This window comes from Colobus angolensis, unplaced genomic scaffold (assembly GCF_000951035.1).
Source record: "Colobus angolensis palliatus isolate OR3802 unplaced genomic scaffold, Cang.pa_1.0 Scaffold62, whole genome shotgun sequence".
In the NCBI taxonomy this organism is placed as follows: domain Eukaryota; kingdom Metazoa; phylum Chordata; class Mammalia; order Primates; family Cercopithecidae; genus Colobus; species Colobus angolensis.
This window is the reverse complement of record NW_012119821.1, coordinates 6,830,820-6,850,791: the sequence shown is the minus strand read 5'-3', so window position 1 is coordinate 6,850,791 and position 19,972 is coordinate 6,830,820. Positions and strand designations below refer to the sequence as shown.

Sequence of the window (19,972 nt, the reverse complement as noted above, 5' to 3'; positions counted from 1 at the left end):
AGGACCTAATTCAACCATGAACAGAGTAAACAGACAACCTAAAGAATGAGAGAAAATATTCTCAAACTATGTATCCAAGAGAGGTCTAATATCTAGAATCTATGAGGAATGTAGTTCAACAAGCAAAAAACAAATAATCTCATTAAGAAATTGGCAAAGGACATGAACAGACACTTCTCAAAAGAAGACACACAAGTGGTCAACAAACAAAAAAAATGCTTCACAACACTAATCATCAGAGAAATGCAAATCAAAACCACAATGAGACACCATCTCACATCAGTCAGAATGGCTATTACTAAAAAGTCAAAAAAATAACAGATGCTGGTGAGGCTGCAGATAAAAGAGAACATTATTTACACACTGTTGGAGAGAATGTAAATTAGTTCAGCTACCACGAAAAGCAGTCTGGAGATTTCTCAAAGAACTTAAAACAGAACTATCATTTGACCCAGCAATCTCATTACTAGCTATATACCCAAAGGAAAAGAAATCATTCCACCAAAAAGACACATGCACTCATATGCTCACTGCAGCACTATTCACAAGAGCAAAGACAGGGAATCAATCTAGGTGCCCATCAATGGTGAAATGGATAAAGAAAATGTGGTACATAGATACCACAGAATACTACACAGCCATGAAAAAGAACAAAATCATGTGCTCCGCAGCAACATGGATGCAGCTGGACATCATTATCCTAAGCGAATTAAGGCAGTAACAAAAAAACAAATACCACATGTTTTCACTTATAAATGGGAGCTGAACTCTGGGTACACATGGACATAAAGATGGGAACAACAGACAATGGGGACTACTAGAACAAGGAAAGCAAGACCTGAAAAACTACCTGTTAGGTACTATGCTCACCACCTGAGTGATGGGATCTTTCATATCCCAAACCTCAGCATCACACAATACACCCATGTAACAAATCTGCACAGGTACCTCTTAAATCTAAAATAAAACTTAAAATTACTTTTTAAAATAATAAAGTTTTATAAAACCAAAAAAAAAAAAAAACCAGACAGAAAAGAAAGTACTGCTGTGAGGTTTCCTTCACTCCTTCTAGTGGTTATTTTTAACATGATGAGGGTAAGTCAGCCTATGACACTACCACTATAGCCAACAAATGAGCCATTAAGAGATGTTGCTATCAGTCTCCTGATGCTTGACACTCTATGCCTCATCAATTGGTGTGTTTTATAAACAGTAGTAGACTATAAACAGTAGTCGTGACCTTGGTTTCCTGCAGTTTAAAAGGTTCCAAACCACAAGCCTATCATATTTTAAACATTCACATTTACTAGTAAATTTTAAAACTACTTAAAGAAAATGCACAGGCTCTACTGAGAAAAAATAATTCATGAGAAATATAACTTGAGGCTAAGGAGGTAAAAAAATTAAAAAGTTATTCTCTACACCTTCCTATTCACATCACTGTTCAGTTATAAACACTCTGGAGTATACATCTAATCTCTCTTTCCGTATTTTAAAATCCTTAATAGCAGAAACCTATCTTACACATTTCTACTTCCCTTATAACAATGGTTTCCAAGTGGATCCATAGGGCTGGTTACACATGAAACCCTAGTCACTGTCACCAACACCACCACCCCACCACATACATACATGCACACATACACACACATACACACACACACATACACACAATTTCCAAGGTTGGGATTGAGAATCTACATTTTACTTAAATTAACAGGTAATATAATGTAATAACTCGGGTGATTTTTATATGCTGCCAGGTTAGAAAATTATCTACTACCTAATACTGTGCCTTGCAAATACTGGGTATCCAGCATATACTTGATCAATGCACAATCACCACAAAGTGTACTGTTTCACATAAAAAGAGCTGTTTTGAAAACTTATGCTATAATGCTTACACTGAAATAAAGCTATGCAGCTTCAAGCAATAAAAATCTCATAAATGTTTTAGAAAAAATAAAAAGGTTTAAGAAAAATATTCAAGTAGGATTCTAGCTACTTGCTGACTTCTACATTGTATAATGTGAAATGACAAATATTAACAAAACATTCCTTTTTGTATTCTACAACCTTATATGACCAGTATATAATTAGACAACATTCAAACATCAAAATAGAGAAATAAATATATCAAATTTATAAATAAAGAGATTTACTAAACAAGATATTATCGAGAAAAGTAAAAATGATTATTAAAGCAGACTTGTTTTTATTTTCTCCAAAACAAAATAGAAAAGAAATGAATTACAAGAAATTCTGTATCTTTTAACATTGTTTGCTTTATGAAAATCGGTATAGATACCTGAGAAAAGAACAATAATCCTAAGAACCGTAACAGATTATACACAATCACTAAGTTTAGAGCACACACAGGAATGTTCCTTTCAGTTGTTAATAACACATACACCAACAGAGATAAATTATGAAATAAATTTTTAAGACTATTAAAGGACAAAGCTTAAGGTGACCAAAACAGGTACTAGTTAACATCAATCTACTCTAATGGCTCACATGCGCATAATAATTTGTGATATGTTTTATTAGGTGACTCTATACCAGTTTAACACACTGATGTTATTTAGAAGGTTAATCAGGAAATAAAAGTATGGTATTATGGAATCGGTATATCAATAACTCACCTGCTCTGGGAAGTGGTTTATATAACTCTAAGTATTGCTCTCCATGAAGAACCTAAGTTACGGGTAAACAAAATTTCATTAGCAAACTTTCTTGCTCCACAGGTTCGCCTGTGGATACTGCTACTCACAAGTGACACTTTACTGTCCACAGGCTCACATTTCTTCCCAAGTTATCTATCTCCGTTTGGCTTCTTCTTCTTAATCGTGTGATTCAAAAATAATCAATCCCCCAATCTCAAGACGGTCAGCTCCTCTGGAGCAGAGAAGACATATTTGTGTTCTTTCTTGGCATTCATAAAGCCTTGTTGACTGTTAATTACATATTATTTGCCAAGAGACAATAAACTAGGCTGTATTCCCAGAACTTATAACAGTGCCTGGAACACAGCGGGCATCCAATAAATATTCATTGAATAAGAATGAACAAATGGGCCAGTGCTAGTAATTTCAGGTCACATATACCAAATACAAATGACACAACTAAAACACAAAGAAAAACCTTACAACCATGTTCAAAATGAAAGCTCTGTCAATGTGAATATCCCTTTCTTATAATACTTTGTAAATTATCTACAAAGAGTAGATACTAAGGATACTGTGTAACTTAATAGCCACTTAACCTCAATGTATCAAACAAAGAATGCACCAAGGTATGTAGGAAAACAACAGGACAAAACCAAAACCTGAAGCATACACTCAAATGACCCCACTTTCACTGCAGAGGGCCAATTTTCCAGTCTTCCTCAGAACGAAGAAGAAGAAGAAAGAAGAAAGAAGAAGGAAGAAGAAGGAGGAGGAGGAGGAGGAAGATGGAGGAGGGGAGAAGGAAGAAGGAAGAAAGGAGGAGGAGGAGAAGGGAGAAGGGAGAAGAAGGAAGAAGGGAGAAGCAGGAAGAAGGAAGAAAGAAGAAGAAGAAGAAGAAAGAAGAAGAAGGAAGAAGAAGAAGGAAGAAGGAAGAAGAAGGAAGAAGGAAGAAGGAAGAAGAAGAAGAAGAAGAAAGAAGAAGAAGAAGAAAGAAGAAGAAGGGGGGGGAGGAGGAGGAGGAGGTTGATGAGAAGACAAATGAAGATTGGCCTTACTGTGTCACACAGCCTGAAAAACTCAAGGTAAGAAGACTAGGATTCAACTTCCAAGATGTATGAACACCATTTATCATTTCCAATTGTTAGGGGGAATTTTGAAACATTTGTTTTAACTTTTTGCATTTACACTGTTCAAAGTATACAGCAACTAACCATGGGAGTGTGAATGAAACAGCAAACTGCCCAGCACATATTTCTTGTCTTCCTCCCAGCTTCATGAAATACTCTAATAAAATAAGTGGCCATCAACTTAGAGCAGCAATGGGCTAACTGATCCACCAGTAAATAGGCTCTCCAATCAGTCAAAGTTACAGATACCAGCTCACAGCCCCATGATTCAAAAATTATTACCAGGCTCATAACCTGAATCTTACTCCAAGAAATAAAATATACCCTATCTCAAAGAACTTCTCACCATTGTTCACTCCTCCTTCTTGACACACTTCGTTCATTTGGCCTCTCAAATACCCCATTCTCCTGATACTCTCCACACCTCATCAACCATTCCTGTTCAGTCTCTTTTTGCTAGTTCCTCTGCACCTCTTCACCCTCTCAACATTGCAGGGCCTCTAAACTCAGGCCTTTTCTCTATTTACTCTCACACATTAGGTGACTTCATCTAATCTCCAGTCTTTAAACATCACCTAAATGCTAAGGACCCAGTTAGACCCCTCCCTGAACTCTAGACTCATATATTCAACTGTCCATTCTTACACTTCCACTTAAATGTGTAACAGGCACCTCAAACATATTTAAAACCAACTCCTGATCAACCCCACCTTAAAATAAATGTGTATGTATAAATTATACATAATGCCATATGTAACTACTATACATATTAAATACACTATACATAATTATACATTACATATAGATACGTGTAATGTATAATTATATACAATGTATATATATGCACCCATATATGTGTGTGTATATATATGTATCATTCTAGTTATCCAGAACAAACATCTTCATCCTTGACTCCTCTTTTCTAACCCTCACATGCAGCACTTTTATTTGGATTTACTATAACAGACTCTTAAGTGGTTTCTCTGCTTTCATGCTTGGCTCCCCTATAACCTGTTCTCCAACAACAGCAAGCCTGAGCCAGTGTGTGAACATACCCAGATTATGTCACTACTCAGCTCAGACTGACAAATGGCTTCCCATGTTCATCAAAGTATATGCTGAAATTTTTACAATTACTCCATGGCCTTCTCCTACCATTGGCCCCTTGCTCACTCTACAGCTATGCTGGCCCTATTATTGTTCCAAAAACAAACTAAGTATGTGCTATTTGCCTTAAATACTCCTCCCTGGCTTGCTTCTTCACCAATGTCATGAGGTGAGAATTATCATATCCATTTTATAGATAAGGAAACTGAAGCCTAGAGGTGTTATTTGTCAAGCAAATGGCAGAGAGAGGATAAATAACATTATGCCAGGGTTATGGGACTACACGTACTTCCTCTTTTCTTCTTTTTGCTGGCATTTTAAACAAACATTCCCCTCTTTTTTTCTTAAAAAGAAAAATCAAAAGATATGCTAAACTAACCACTATAAATAATTACATAAATATATATACGCACACTACACACATATACATATAAGGTATGACATTTATGAATAATATTTACAGAAACAGAAAAGCAAAATAAAGGTTTCTTATTAGGCATACCTTTGCAAAGTTGATTGAAAGCCCAGGAATTTCTGCCAATCCTCCACCCATTAGAGACTTCTGACCTACGATAACTCCGAAGGTGGGCAAACAGGAGAAATCAGAACTTCCTTCATAAACAAATTTCAAATCTTTTGGATCCTTGATTGATGCTCCCACTCCAAGGGCATACATAATAGCTTCCAGTTCCGTATAAGCATAAGAAAATGGAGGGAGTTTCTGGCCAATAGCTCCAGCCTACAGGACAGTTTTAAAAAGTAATTTATTTCATTGATAACTTTTCAAAACTATTAACTTCTTACATACCTAGTTTTGTTTTTGAATAGATGCAAATACAATGTCAGTGAATTTGATGGAGTATAATTATTGCAATTATATTTGATATTTTAATAGAAACTAATTAGGTAATCTGTAGAAAAGGACTTCTTTACAGTTAAGAACTTTTTTATTGCTTGCTTCTTGCTAACAGACAGTATGTCTCATACTCAACTTTCCTGGCTCTAATTCAGCAATTATTAGCTACCCAAAAATCTAAAAAATAATGAAATTTTAGCTCATAAGATCTAATGTATAAAATTCGCTGTAAACAGATGAATAAAACACTGCTTAATGAATATAAATTTGATTGCCTCATAATGGTTTTGGTTTGTTTGTCTGTTTTGAGACGGAGTCTCACTCTGTCGCCCAGGCTGGAGTGCAGTGGCGAGATCTTGGCTCACTGCAACCTCTGCCTCTCGGGTTCAAGCGAGTATCCTGCCTCAGCCTCCCAAGTAGCTGGAACTACAGGCCCATGCCACCACACCCGGCTAAATTTTTTTTAATATTTTTAGTTGAGACGGGGTTTCACCACGTTGGCCAGGCTGGTCTGGAACTGCTGACCTCGCGATCCACCTGCCTTGGCCTCCCAAAGTGCTGGGATTACAGGCGTGAGCCATTGCGCCCGGCCCCTCATAATGTTTTTAAGTAAAATAAAATTTAACTTGAATTTCTTTCCCAGGAATATCCTTTGTCTAACTGGATATTGTCTTTTTCTACTTAGTGATAATACGCGTAGCTAATAAGTGAAGTACATATTGGGTTATAAAAGAATAATGTCCAATTTTTCAATCATTTTTATTCTAAAGTAGAAGTTGGCAAACAAGGACTAAGAGCTAAAATGGTTTATATAGGTTGATTAAAAATAAGAAAAACAGAAAGAATATGTAATGGAATACAAGCACTGTGCAGCCCACAAAGCCTAAAATATTTACTATATGGCCCTTCATCAAAAAGGTCTGCCAACCTTTACTTTAAGGAAAAACCACATTTATATACTGACCATATTCTCAGGCTTAAAATTAGAATTTTAATTTTCTTTATCACAATGCCTACCATAGGTTACAAAACACCAGAATCTAATACGGCAAATGACTTACTTCTTCCTATTTATCCAGTACCGTTTTTTTTAAGAAAGGATACAAACAGGAACAGTAAATAGGCAAATTTCACATGAGCTATAATCACAATTGTTCTCGAATTTCTGACACAATGGGAAGCATTTTACTTGCAGCCATGTTGAAATAGTTCTAAAATACTATATTGATGCTTCCCTTAAAAGAAATGGACCCAAAAGAGCACTAAACTAGATAGATATCCTTTTCTAAAGAGTTAGAAAATGTTACTAAAGTAGGATTATTGATGGTCGAGAAAAAAAAATAATACTTGTCATACAGTTAGATACAGAAATCTAACTGTACTGAAAAAGTAAAAGTTTAATATTTGAGCTTATGTTCAAATTCTATCAATATTTAGTACATATTTTATATATAGTTTTATCATCACTCATTTAGCAATAAATAGCTTAGAAAATAATTTTTGTATGTGAAAAAAGCTGCAAAATTATTTACATTTCAAACAAAATGTTGCTGATTATAGGCACTTCACTTTCAACATAGAGGTTTAAAGCCTTGTGTGCATTAGGTAAAGGGGTAAAAAACACAACAAAGAACCTGGGAGCATAAAACCTCCAGGAATCATGGTGTCATAGTCTCCCCTCCCAATACAAATTCCCATACAACTCAAATCTACTTAAAGTCAATTTAAAGTTATCCTTAAAGAGATAAAGAGCTATAAATGGGTAGAATGAGAAATGTATATGGAAGACAGACAGTCCAGGCAGGCATAGATATCAGGACTAGATTATCAGTTTAGCCACAAGTCATTTTATCGACAGTTGAGATAATCCCTTTTTTCCTCTTCTATCCAGTACCTCCGTGAGTCAATATCCAAACAGCATTGCAGAGGGTGAAAATGAGGCTGGCTAAAGCACCACTCAGGCAGCTAACTTGACTCATCACACCCCCTGATGGAGCCTACCAAAAATTATATGTAAGTAAGGAGCATCCCTCTGAAAAGTTCATGAGAAGCTTTCAGCAGCTGTTTCCAACCAGGAGAAGAAGCTGAGTGGGTTACCTCCATTCTCCAAGCCCCACTCAGCTACTAGGTAAAACCCTGGAGACTGATACCCAATCGCTCTGATCTCCTTTCCCACTAGGGAAAAGAAATGTATGGTATACAGTCCAGAGAAATCTAAGAGAGGGAAAAGGAGAAATTAAAAAGACGAATAAAGTACTCTGGACAGTGTTAGAATTCATCCTGAGCCATCTCTTCATGTGGCTCAACTGTCCTGAATTCTCTGTATGTTGAAATTAGGCTGTATGCTATAAAGTCATTCATAAATGATTTCTGAATAAATCCTCTACTTTAAATTATTTCTGCCACTGCTTCTCTCCATTATTAGTGACTGAAAGAAAGCAACTGCGTCCAAAAGAAAACAGAAGGAAGTGGGAGAGGAAGAAAGCAGGGAGGGAGAAAGGGAGGGGAAAGTCTCCAGATAAGGCAAAGGCTTTAGGCTTTTTTTCCACTTACAAATCCTGATGTTGCTGTAGACGTTGCATGACTAGTATGATTTGCTGAAACTCCTTCTGAATCTATTTTACTTAGAACTTCAATTATACTGCCAGTTGATTCTAAAATTAAAAATGAAAAACAAAAAAAATAAAGCTTTGTTAAAGATGTGACTAAGAAAAGCTACAATATGCTACATAATTATTCCTATAACATTCAGCAAACCTGCTACAGAGCCTCCATTGCCACGCATGAACTGAATGTATGATGTTAGACTACTGAAGGAAAAAAATTGTAAAAGACTGAAATTGACCAAACATAAATGGACATCTTCAATGAAATACAAGACATTGTCTAGCATATCCTTCCCTGGTTATCTGATTCTAAGCGGGCTCTAGAGCTTTCCAAAGTCTTTAAGCTATTTTACAACCTTTAAAGAGAAATGCTTGTCTATAGACATGCAATTTGTCTGGTGGAGAGATCACTGATTCCTCTTCTCAACTGATTTCCATTCTTCCCAAGATGAAAGAATACTGAGATTACCTCTTCGCCCCTGCTCCCAGTTCTCTGTACAAGTAATAGCTCTGAAGATAGTACCAAAAATTCTTCCAAAGAAAATCATCATCAAAACCAGTGACTCCAGACAGGGATCAAAAGCTGCTGTTCTGTGGGTCTAAAAGGTTAATAAAGGAGGCTCATGGGGCATCCACACACCGTAAGATATTCTGAAGGCCCTGGGGCCTTTCTAACAAGCCTAAGCAACACGGGCTTCCTCCTGAACTCAGACAAAACCATCACCAAGGCCAGGCGCAGTGGCTCACCCCTGTAATCCCAGGACTTTGAGAGGCCAAGGCTGGCAGATCACTTGAGGTCAGGAGTTCAAGACCAGCCTGGCCAACATGGTGAAATTTTACAAAAATTAGCCAGGCGTGGTGTGGTGGCAGACGCCTGTAATCCCAGCTACTTGCGAGGCTGAGGTGGGAGAATCGCTTAAACCCAAGGGGCAGAAGTTGTAGTGAGCCAAGATCACGCCACTGCTCTCCAGCCTGGGAGACAGAATGAGACTCCATCCTAAAAAAAATAAATAACCAAACTACAGAGTCTGAGAAGACCAGAGATATCTGCCATTCCTGATGACAGCAGTAGAGTGGTTTCTTGCCTATTAATCTTCCCCCTACCATCCCATTCATATTGCTACCTAGAGGGAAGACTATTTATTTGAAAGGCACCTCCTTTTAGAAATAGACAACTTGAATTACTTGTTGGCTCAAACACCGGCTAGTTTAGTTTTTCTGGGATTTAGTTCCACCATCTGTAAAATAAAAATATAAGAAGAGATGCTCTGGAACTTCAATTCTGATCAAAAAGATGATTTTTTTAAGTTGTGCTTCAGACAGAGGTATCTTTTGCTTATAATTAGTTATAATAATTCAATTAGATGGCTTTTTAATAAGTTTAACACTTTTGAGGCAGAAATACTTTTTGAGATCGATATCAGAGGAAAGCTTTTACTATACTTTTCTTTCATTTGTTTTCATGGATAAGTGACTGTTATTCATAGAATAAATTTCTCGAATGTCTAAATACAAAATACAAAAATGTTACCATTTATGACATATCATGTTATCATCTGATTGAGAGTAAGTATAATGAAATTTCAATAAGTATTCCAGTAGGTAGGAAAGTATCAATACGGAGAAAAAAAAACAGAGTAGTCATTTTTCAAATATATTCTTCTATCAAACTTTAAGTATTACATCACTATGAGAAAAAAGGTTTTTTTAATAAAATGACCCTGACTCATGATCTTTTCAGAAAAACATTTCAAATTTCATATATTACATGCATATGTGAATTACACTAGAAAAAATAATCTGACTTTTATTTGGTTATCTATTTCTGTGGCATATTATAGGAGATTAAATAATTCAAGTTAATAAGCAATTATTAACCCTTCTATGAGTTCAGCACTATGCTAACACCAAATATATACAAGAAGTACATACAAGATACAGTCTCTGCCTCAAAGGAACTTACCAGGCAATTAAGAAACCACATATTCATGAAACAAAAGAAGTGGAGAACAGTTATAATTAGATGCTCAAGTGCTAGAAGTTCAGCTAACAGAAAGATCAATATACCCTAGACTAACTGCGCAAGTTTTGTTGAACATCTGGGGCTTGAGTTTTTCTAAAGAAGCATTAAGATTAGCAGAGGAGATAAAAGGTAGAAGTAGTATGTTAGAAAAGCAGAGAAACAGTAGCAAAGACAAAGCGCTGAAACAAAGCCACATTTATGCCCCAAACAGTAAAGAGCTGAGCCTAAATAATAAAAAGGCTTAATCTTTTTGAGAAAGAAAGAAATAAAAATATGGCAAGATTGAGAGCATATGGGTAGACAATGGAAGACTCTGAAACGAACCACCAGTGCAGATGTAAGTGCATTCAGCACAAATGAGTAAAGATTTTATGCCATCCATCCCCCAATCACACATAAACCCAAAAAACAGGATAATAATAAAGCTGAAAAATTGACAGTGAGAAATAACATAAATATCTTAAATGTGAGGAGTTCTAATACCTACTAGAGCAGAAAATATGCTATAGATGATTCAAGTGTCTTAGCACTACAGTTAACACAGAAGACAATTCCGTAAGAGAAGAAAATGCTTGCTGCCTCTGATTCGCCAACCAGAGCTAATTGATGGGGACCCTCTTTACCTTGGATACTCTGAGGCTTGCTGGCATTCTCAAAGTCACAGATCTTCTTCCAGTTAGCCTTCACTGCCTCAGGAGTCATTGGGTGATTCTTTTGTCTCACAATAGCTCCAAGAGTCCTCTCCCAGCGTACTGGTTATAGAAACAAAAGTAACATACTCAGCACGTAGTTGAGACACACAAAGTAAGATGCATAAGAACCCTTTCGGCCGGGCGTGGTGGCTCAAGCCTGTAATCCCAGCACTTTGGGAGGCCGAGACGGGCGAATCACGAGGTCAGGAGATCGAGACCATCCTGGCTAACACGTTGAAACCCCGTCTCTACTAAAAAATACAAAAAACTAGCCGGGCGAGGTGGCGGCGCCTGTAGTCCCAGCTACTCGGGAGGCTGAGGCAGGAGAATGGCGTAAACTCGGGAGGCGGAGCTTGCAGTGAGCTGAGATCCGGCCACTGCACTCCAGCCTGGGCGACAGAGCAAGACTCTGTCTCAAAAAAAAAAAACAAAAAACAAAAAACAAAAAGACAGCACTAAAGGTAGAATGTTATGCTGTATGTGAAAAGGTTTAATTATATAATAATCACATCAAAAGACTGACTTTATGACCACAGATTCCCCAAGTAATATACTTCATTCTTCTTGTTTATAAAATGAAGATAACTAAATAGAGCTTTGCTGAGTTAGCAAACTGAAGACTAATAGTAAATAATAGGTCAAAGACTTCAGTTAGCAAAAAATTAGTGTAACAGGTGGCCCCAAATAATTCTTCCTTACCTTCTCTTTGCTCTACCTCTATTTCCACAAGAAGTCAGTTAGAATGCACAGATTCATAAAAACCATTACTGCTGCATAAGGAGAATTTTTAACACTGTTTTCTTTTTAAAAACCAGAGGAATAAATAACTACTAATAACCTTATTTAAACATAATAGTCAGACATTGATGATTGTTAAACTGAAGATTTGTATTTGGGAATGACAGAAATGCCTGTGTCTAGCGCTTTCCTACTGATAAAGTACCAGATATAGCTTTTACTGTAAAACCTTATGTTCCTTTTTTAAATGAATGTAATAAGACACTCACAAATGCTTCAAGAATATAAGCCACTTTAACAGAGAAAATGACCATTAATTCTAAAAATACTATACTACTACAGCAATGCCCTCCAGTGATAGCAACCTTTTAAATGATTCAGTTAATTGAATTAATTTTGATACCCATAGCCAACTAAATATAAGTTGAGACACAGACATTTTCACAATTTTTTTAATGCCATAAAGCAAATTCTCAAATTTGGAGTTCACAAGGTTTGAGAGATGGGGTAGGAAAGGGTTGAAGCCAAGTAAATTTGCTACTGGGCTAAAGCGGAATAATTCCCATAGATCAGCTGCAATTTCTGTCCCAGAAAGTTGTCCAATGTGATTCCTCACTCCCCTTGATTGGAGAACTTGCCTGCTGCTCTAGAATAGGCTCAACCCATCTTTTTCCAAAACAGCTTTCCCTCCCACTCATTTCTCTGCTGAAACAGCAAGAACAAGCATGTGGGAAGTCACAGACATGGGAGGGTGATTATCAATATATGCTGTCTGAAGGAATAGCCAGTTCTGAATAAGATAGGACAAGTCCTGAATAACGACTGCCTACAGGAAGAATAGATAGGGTCTTCAAAGGGCCACAGACCTAAAGGACAATCACAATGTTTAAAAATATCTGTTGCTATAGCAATGTTTAAGTTTGAATATGCAAGCACTATATCCAATGGTTAGGCATTTCACAAAAGTCTTACCTACCTCAACTAGATATGCAGGTTTAAAGATAAGGAAATAATCTATACAAACCAAAAACTGAGAGAGACTTACGTTTTCCAATCCATCCCGCTCCAACCTACCAAAAAGAGGGGGGAAACATTATACCATCTAATGTGAAATCACCAATACAATTTTTTTTTAATTAAAAAAAAGTCAGCTCCTTTACTAGGAGTATTACAATTCAAGGTGATGGGAGATGAAAATAATAGAGCTCTATAAAAGTCCACTGGCCCCCATGACTTTGCACTGTTCATGTTATCAGAGCACAAACATAAAACAGCACAATGAAGTAGAAATGCATGTAATAGAAAAGAATGAATCTGATGTCAGAGACCAAGACTTGACACAAATTTGTCTACTGACTACCCTGGCCAAATTATGTGACCTACCTAAATCCAAGTTTCCTCAAATGTAAAATAAAAATGACAGTACATATTTCATGTGGTTACCATGAAGCAAACAATATAAATAGTACACTGCCTAGCATATCATGAGATCAAAATAAATGTCCCTCTTGAAGGACCTACTGAATTACAAAGAAAACCAAAGCCAAATAAAAAAAGTATTTGACTTAGCGAACTACATATACTCATTTTAATGAAACATCTATATGTAGAGATAAGACAAATGACCAAATAATAACTGCTACCCAGGAAGATCAATTTTTCACTTCTATAATTTTTCTAGAGGTCATTCAAGAAAAATCCTTAAAAAAAAAAGTCTGATGTAAAGAAAATCTGTTTGTCATGACCTCAAACACCACAACTACAGTGTGCCCAAACTTACCACAAAAATGTCACATGCATAAGATGGAAGAAACATATCAGCAGACATTCTAGTGGCTCTAAGTTCAAGGGTGTGGCTTTTCATCACCCTTTGCCTCTATATTAATATGCCTACATCTTTTATGATACAACTAGTCAGCCTTGATATAGTTACAGCAGACAAATCAGCAGTGGTTTTGATATCAGGCAAAATAACCACCACTTTTTGCTGTATTTTGGAAGTGAAGTAATAAGTTATAAGCTCTCTCAGGTGCTAAAAACGATTGCTCCAGCTGAGCTAAAAATATTTGTATCTGCCACTCTAGATATCTATCAGAACTTCAAAAAGTGGCAATTTATTTTCAAGGTTTCAGTCAGGATGTTATGCACATCTCGTAGTATATTTTATCAATCATGCATGCCAAATGTTCCTCACTAAAAATGTTCACAATATAGTAAAAGAAAACAGTAACATAACAAAACTTCATCTGCAGCATGATCCTAATTGTCCGTGTGTTTGGGTGTATAAAATGCCTATCTGGGCCAAGCGCGGTAGCTCACGCCTGTAATCCCAGGACTTTGGGAGGCCAAGGCAGGCAGATCATTTGAGATCAGGAGTTCGAGACCAGCCTGACCAACATGGTGAAACCCCGTCTCTACTAAAAATTTAAAAATTAGCTGAGCTTGGTGGTGGGTGCCTGTAATCCCAAATACTTAGGAGGCTGAGGCAGGAGAATCACTTGAATCCAGGAGGCAGAGGCTGTAGTGAACCAAGATCACACCACTGCACTTCAGCCTGGGCAACAGAGCGAGACCTCATCTCAAAAAAAATAAAAATTAAAACACATATATAATAAAAGACTAGAAGGAAATACATAAAAATATTAATACTAGTTCTCTCTGGACAGTGATAATGTAGACAATTTTCATTTTATTTTTTATATGTTCTTATATATTTGAAATTTTCACAAACAGCACATACTATTTTTGTTCATAAAGTTAGTAATAAACATAATTGTAAAAGATAAATAGTTTTTAAAAATTCCTTGATGAGGTAAAAGAAGAGCAGGCAAAATTTTGGATTACAGATGGCTTGATATTATTAAACTTTCCTCTTCTATAAAATAGAGTTATAAAGTTCTTTCTACTTCTAATATGCCACAATTCACATTCGGAGTCTGATTAGGAAAGTGGAGGTGCATATCTCTGCTTAGAGATATGTAGACTGTTTTTTTTCCTTAACTGACCCATCAGCTTTTCATTCAAATGAAATAAGCTAATATATCCCTCACTTTAAATTGAGACAAATTTCATCAAACTGTGAACAATGGATCTCACTGCATGATGGGATTATGTGTGGATAATTATTTTTATAATAAACATTTAAAACTTTGAAATAAAGAAAAATAGAAAAGTTTATTTTTTATGTAAAAATAAGTAATGTTACATTTATTGACCTATCACACAAGATTAAATTCCTGCTATACTGATAATTAAAATTGGTGGGTGGTGCTATGTATTAGGCCCTATCCCAAGGGTTTAAAATATGACCTGTAGCTATCACAAGGAACCCCAGGAAACTCAAGTTCAGGAAGGTCAAATCAGCAATTCCCAGAATAAGAATTCAAAATCTGTCCTGGTTAACTCTAAACTCCAAGCTTCATCTTTCCACCTTATCATTCAGCTTCTTAAATAAAGAAATTTCCCACATTTTGACTGAACACATCAAACCAGCCACATTTCCATTTGGTAGGAATGTTACAAATGTAGAACTAAGTAAAAACAGAATTTATAAAGTTGCTATTACTTTCCAAAAAATGGGTATTAGTCACCACTTTTAATTATAACATAGACACAATATTTAAAAATATACAAGTGATGTCCACTGGTGCAGATTTTTACAAATGTAAGCAACTGGAGAAAACTAATAAGAGAAAACAGGAAGGTGCAAATACCTCAAACAAGCCACCATTCTCCTCACAACTCTCGTGACAAAGCCAAAGGACAAGTGGTGCCACATACTCTGGCTTCAGAGCTTCCACGAGATCTGAAATAAAGAATATACACATATCTTACCAATCATTTTACTTTCTAATAATTTCTTACTTATAAAATTATAGGTAATTCAGAGACCTTTAAAATAAGAACAAAATTGGTATGTACATAACTAGTTTAACATTTAAGGCTTTGGGAAGAACTTTTTTAAATCTCAACTGAGCCATTTCTAAAGGGCTCTCAAGCTTCTAAAATTGTAAGTATCAGACACACCTTTCCAAGATGAGTAACATATCAATACTGTTCACAAGAAGAAAAGTTAGAACTGCCTAGACAAAGATTGGTGAGCAAAACTGTATTTAACATGAGAAACTTGGGTACCATTCATTCCCAAAATTATTCTATTCTCCCAGCTATTAACAAGAATCAGAAAACCACAAAACAGCCTAGACCACTATAGTGGCAGAAAATGATTGAGAGTGCTGAATCCTAACCACTAGACCACCAGGGAAGGCAGATAATGATTGAAATAGACTTGCAGACATCACTGATGAGGGCACAAAGTATAAGAACTACTTTCCCATTGCATATGTTACCTTTTTGACTTTTTAAAAATTAATATATACTAGTTATACATATTCTGAAGGTACATGTGATATTATGATGCCTTATACGATGTGTAATGACCAAATCAGGGTAACTGGTATACCCATCAACTCAAACATTTATCTTGTCTTTGGGTTAAGAACATTACAAATCTTCTCCTCTAGCTATTTTGAAATACACAATAAATTATAGTTAACTATAATTTCTCTATTGTACTATCAAATACTAGAATTTATTCCTTCTATCTAACTTTACTTTCATAGTCCTTAACCAACTTCTCTTTCCCATTGCACTTTCTGTGAGTAGCTTGGTGAAGCAGAAAGGTGCTACATGAAGAACATGAAGAGTTGGATTCTAGTACTGAACCTGCTATGCAAGCAACTTAAGAACGTGAGTCCATCATTCAACTTCCCCAGGCCTCTATCTTCATTAATAAGCTAGTAATTTAAACACTTCCACTTGCTATTCCACCAAGCTGTTCCAAGGCTCAAATGAGATACAATTTGTATCTTACAATACCTTAAATACCATAGAATTTTATCTAAAAGATCAAATAAATGCAAAAATTGTGAAATGACAAAATACAATTTTGTATTAATGTTAAAGTAAAAAAGATGGTGTATATAGTCCCTGTAAATTAAAAAGTAGTTGCAAAAATTCTTCAGTTTATAGCCTCTAAAAGCTCTCAAAGTACACAAGCATTCCAATGGCACCCTGTCTTCCAGTCTTCATCATACGCATGAGGAAAAAATGAAAGGAAGACTCCAGTCATCTCAAATCGTACAATGAAATAAATTAGTAACTTAAATACCCATTCATCTCAATACATAACATTGCTCACATTTCCCATATATCTATTGGCAAAATTGAATGCTAAAGGATATTTATGTACAGGGATTTGGATATTTGAGTTGACTAACTTCAAACTGAATGCAAAATAAGCACATCTATAAAATGCAACAGAGTATCTATTACCTTAGGTGAGAAAAAAGAAAAGAACATAAAGCACATAGAAAAAAATGTCTGTCTTGCAGTTTACTTTATATATTATCACTAATAATATAAGCAAATATTCTTGCTTTCCAGTTCATTCTCAAACTCCTAGGTTAGCCAGCATCTATTAAACTCAGTTTTATAAATAAAAAACCAACCGCAAGAGAGTAAATAAAAGATCAGAGAAGTTCCATAGCTATTAAGATATAAAGTTATATGAAATCAAAAACAGAAAGGTTTACTTACTTAACCCAGTGTTTCTTCCACAATACTAGATGTCAGGATATCTAGCATTACAGTGAGCCAAGTACTCTTGAGGAATGCTTCTGCTTCCAGAAATGAGATTCTTTTAAAGCATTACTGAGATAAAAAAGGTATCCTCCAACCAGAAAAAAAAAAAAAAAAAATAGAAAAGAGTCCCTAGTGCCTGAGAATGATACAAATAACAGTACTGATACCTAGGTACTCAGAGGTAGGCCAGCATCAAGATGGGGTCCTAAACCTAAACTATTCTACACTGAACTTCAACTTTTAAGGAAGACTGGGCAGACCAAAATTGGCTATGCCTCCTGGTAACCAGCAGTAGCAAAGACAGATCCTCTCTGAAGAAAACATTGCCAATTTAGAACACAGAACAAACACGCAATAAGATCAGGTAAAGAGCTAGTAATTAGAAATCATGAAGGAAAGCCACTATGAGAAAAAGTTAAAGAAACAGCAGATTTAAACTACAATGGAATAGAAATGTTGGAATTTAAAATATATTATAAAGAAAAGTTAACTGTTAATTAGCATTTGTACCCTTCCTGACTCAACAGTTTTACTTCAAAGTACATATCCAAGAAAAGTTATTGTTCTTGTTATCCAGAACACATGTACAAGAATAAAAGCAAATTAGTTAAAAAGCAACATACATGTTCCTTAATAAGAATTAAATAAATTCACATAATAGTCTTGCAGCAATAACATTGAATGAGCTACAGCTATATATAAATCTTAGAGCCCTAAAATTGCCTGGAAAGACAAAGTACAATTCCCAAAAATTTTTTTAAATGACAAATGTCAAAAAGATCAAAAACAAGAAAACCAAACAATAAAGTGTTTGTCCATGTAATTTTTATTAAAAGAAAATTAAAGGTAAGTGAATGAATATTCTCTTTAAGTGATTACCTCTTGGGGGAGGAAACGGGGTGAGGTAAAAAGGTAACAAAAATAGATACAAGTTATGGAAATGCTCCAGTTTGGGGGCCGCATGACAGCATGTCATCAAGATGATCTTCAATGACTCCCATGTCCTTTAATGTATCCCTTGTTGTAGTCCTTTTTCATAGTGTACGAAGGCTAGTCTGTGTGATCAACAGGACAGGACAAGCGTGATGGTGCATCTCTTCTGAGACAGGTTATAAAAGATGGTACATCTCTTCTGAAATAGGTTATAAAAGACACTGCAGCTTCTGTCTTAGCGGCCCGCTCTTTCAAATCGTTACCTCTGGGGAAAGCCAGCTGCCATGTCAAAAGCAGTCCTATGGAAAATGCCACCTGGTGAGAAACTGAGGCCTCCTGACAACAGGAAGGAAGGAACAGAGGCCTCTTGGCAACTACCATGTGCACAAATGATCTTGGAAGTAAATCCTCCAAGCCAAGCTTTCAAATGACTACGGTGCCAGCAAACATCTTCATTAAAACCTCATTAAAGACCTAGAAGCAGAACCTCCTAGTTAGGCTAAATCCCTGACCCCAGAAATTGAGTGAGATAATAAATGTTTGCTGTTTTAATCCACTAAGTTTTAGAGTAGTTTACTACACAGCAGGAAATAACTAAAACAGCTTAGAAAGTTAGCTCCTGGATACTCATTATAGGGTTTTATTTTATTTCATGTAAGAAACATGTAAGTTATACACATTATTTTTCATGTATCAAGTATATTTCAAAGGGGAAATGAAATAGCAAAAATGTCTCCACACATTACTCATAATATCTGGTTCTTTAACAAATAATTTCTTTAATTGCCCATAAGGAAATATTTTAGAGGAGAAGAAAAGCTTCAGGTCAAAATAAATTTTCAGATATTCTAAACTATGAAAGAGTAAGAAAAAAGCAGAATAAAATAATGGAATTTTAGGACTAGAAACAATAGTCCCAAAATTAAAGGAAATTTTAAAATGATCTATAACTCTCTTACTTTGTGAAAGAGAAAACAGATCCAGAAAGATTAAGTCATTTGTCTAAAGTAGACTTTATTTTCTAAACTTCTTTTACTAGAGCATGGTAGGCATAAAGGATTAAACATTTACTTAATGGTTTGGTAGTCCAGATCTGTTCAAATAAATGGCAGCATATTCCCAAAGAAAAACAAATTTAAAACCTAAACTTTTAAGTACTTTCTTGAAAACGTACTGCTTCCCAAAGAGTCTAGAACCCACAGCAAAAAGTGACTAAAGGTAGAGATCTAACAAAGGGATAATCAGCACAAATTCTAACTAGTGATTTGTCTCTTGGTATGAAGCAGGGGGGTAAAAAGAAAGTACAAAGTTAGATGCAAGTTATTGGCAATGTTCCAATTCTTGGGTTGAGAAGTGAGTTCATGAATATTCGATACATTTTTATACTTTGCTTCTTGTATCTATAACCCATACTGTTTCGTGCCTATATAGTATCATACTTAAAAGGAAACAAAGTGTGTATCTTTCACATAACATGATTCTTTAACTAGTGATTTGTCTCTTGGTATGAAGCAGGGGGGTAAAAAGAAAGTACAAAGTTAGATGCAAGTTATTGGCAATGTTCCAATTCTTGGGTTG

The 19,972-nt window shown here is 35.7% G+C and overlaps 1 protein-coding gene across 3 annotated transcripts in view; it reads right to left on the bottom strand.

The window, feature by feature from the left end:
* HSD17B4 (hydroxysteroid (17-beta) dehydrogenase 4) overlaps positions 1 to 19,972 on the bottom strand; it is an 87,932-nt gene that overhangs the window by 35,895 nt on the left and 32,065 nt on the right. For all 3 annotated transcript variants that reach the window (XM_011963685.1, XM_011963686.1, XM_011963687.1), the window contains 6 exons: positions 15,532 to 15,623; positions 12,864 to 12,888; positions 11,012 to 11,140; positions 8,313 to 8,413; positions 5,406 to 5,642; positions 2,646 to 2,697 (listed from right to left, as the gene is read on the bottom strand). In XM_011963685.1, the coding sequence (XP_011819075.1) occupies positions 2,646 to 2,697; positions 5,406 to 5,642; positions 8,313 to 8,413; positions 11,012 to 11,140; positions 12,864 to 12,888; positions 15,532 to 15,623 (636 nt within the window). The remainder of the gene's footprint in view (positions 1 to 2,645; positions 2,698 to 5,405; positions 5,643 to 8,312; positions 8,414 to 11,011; positions 11,141 to 12,863; positions 12,889 to 15,531; positions 15,624 to 19,972) is intronic.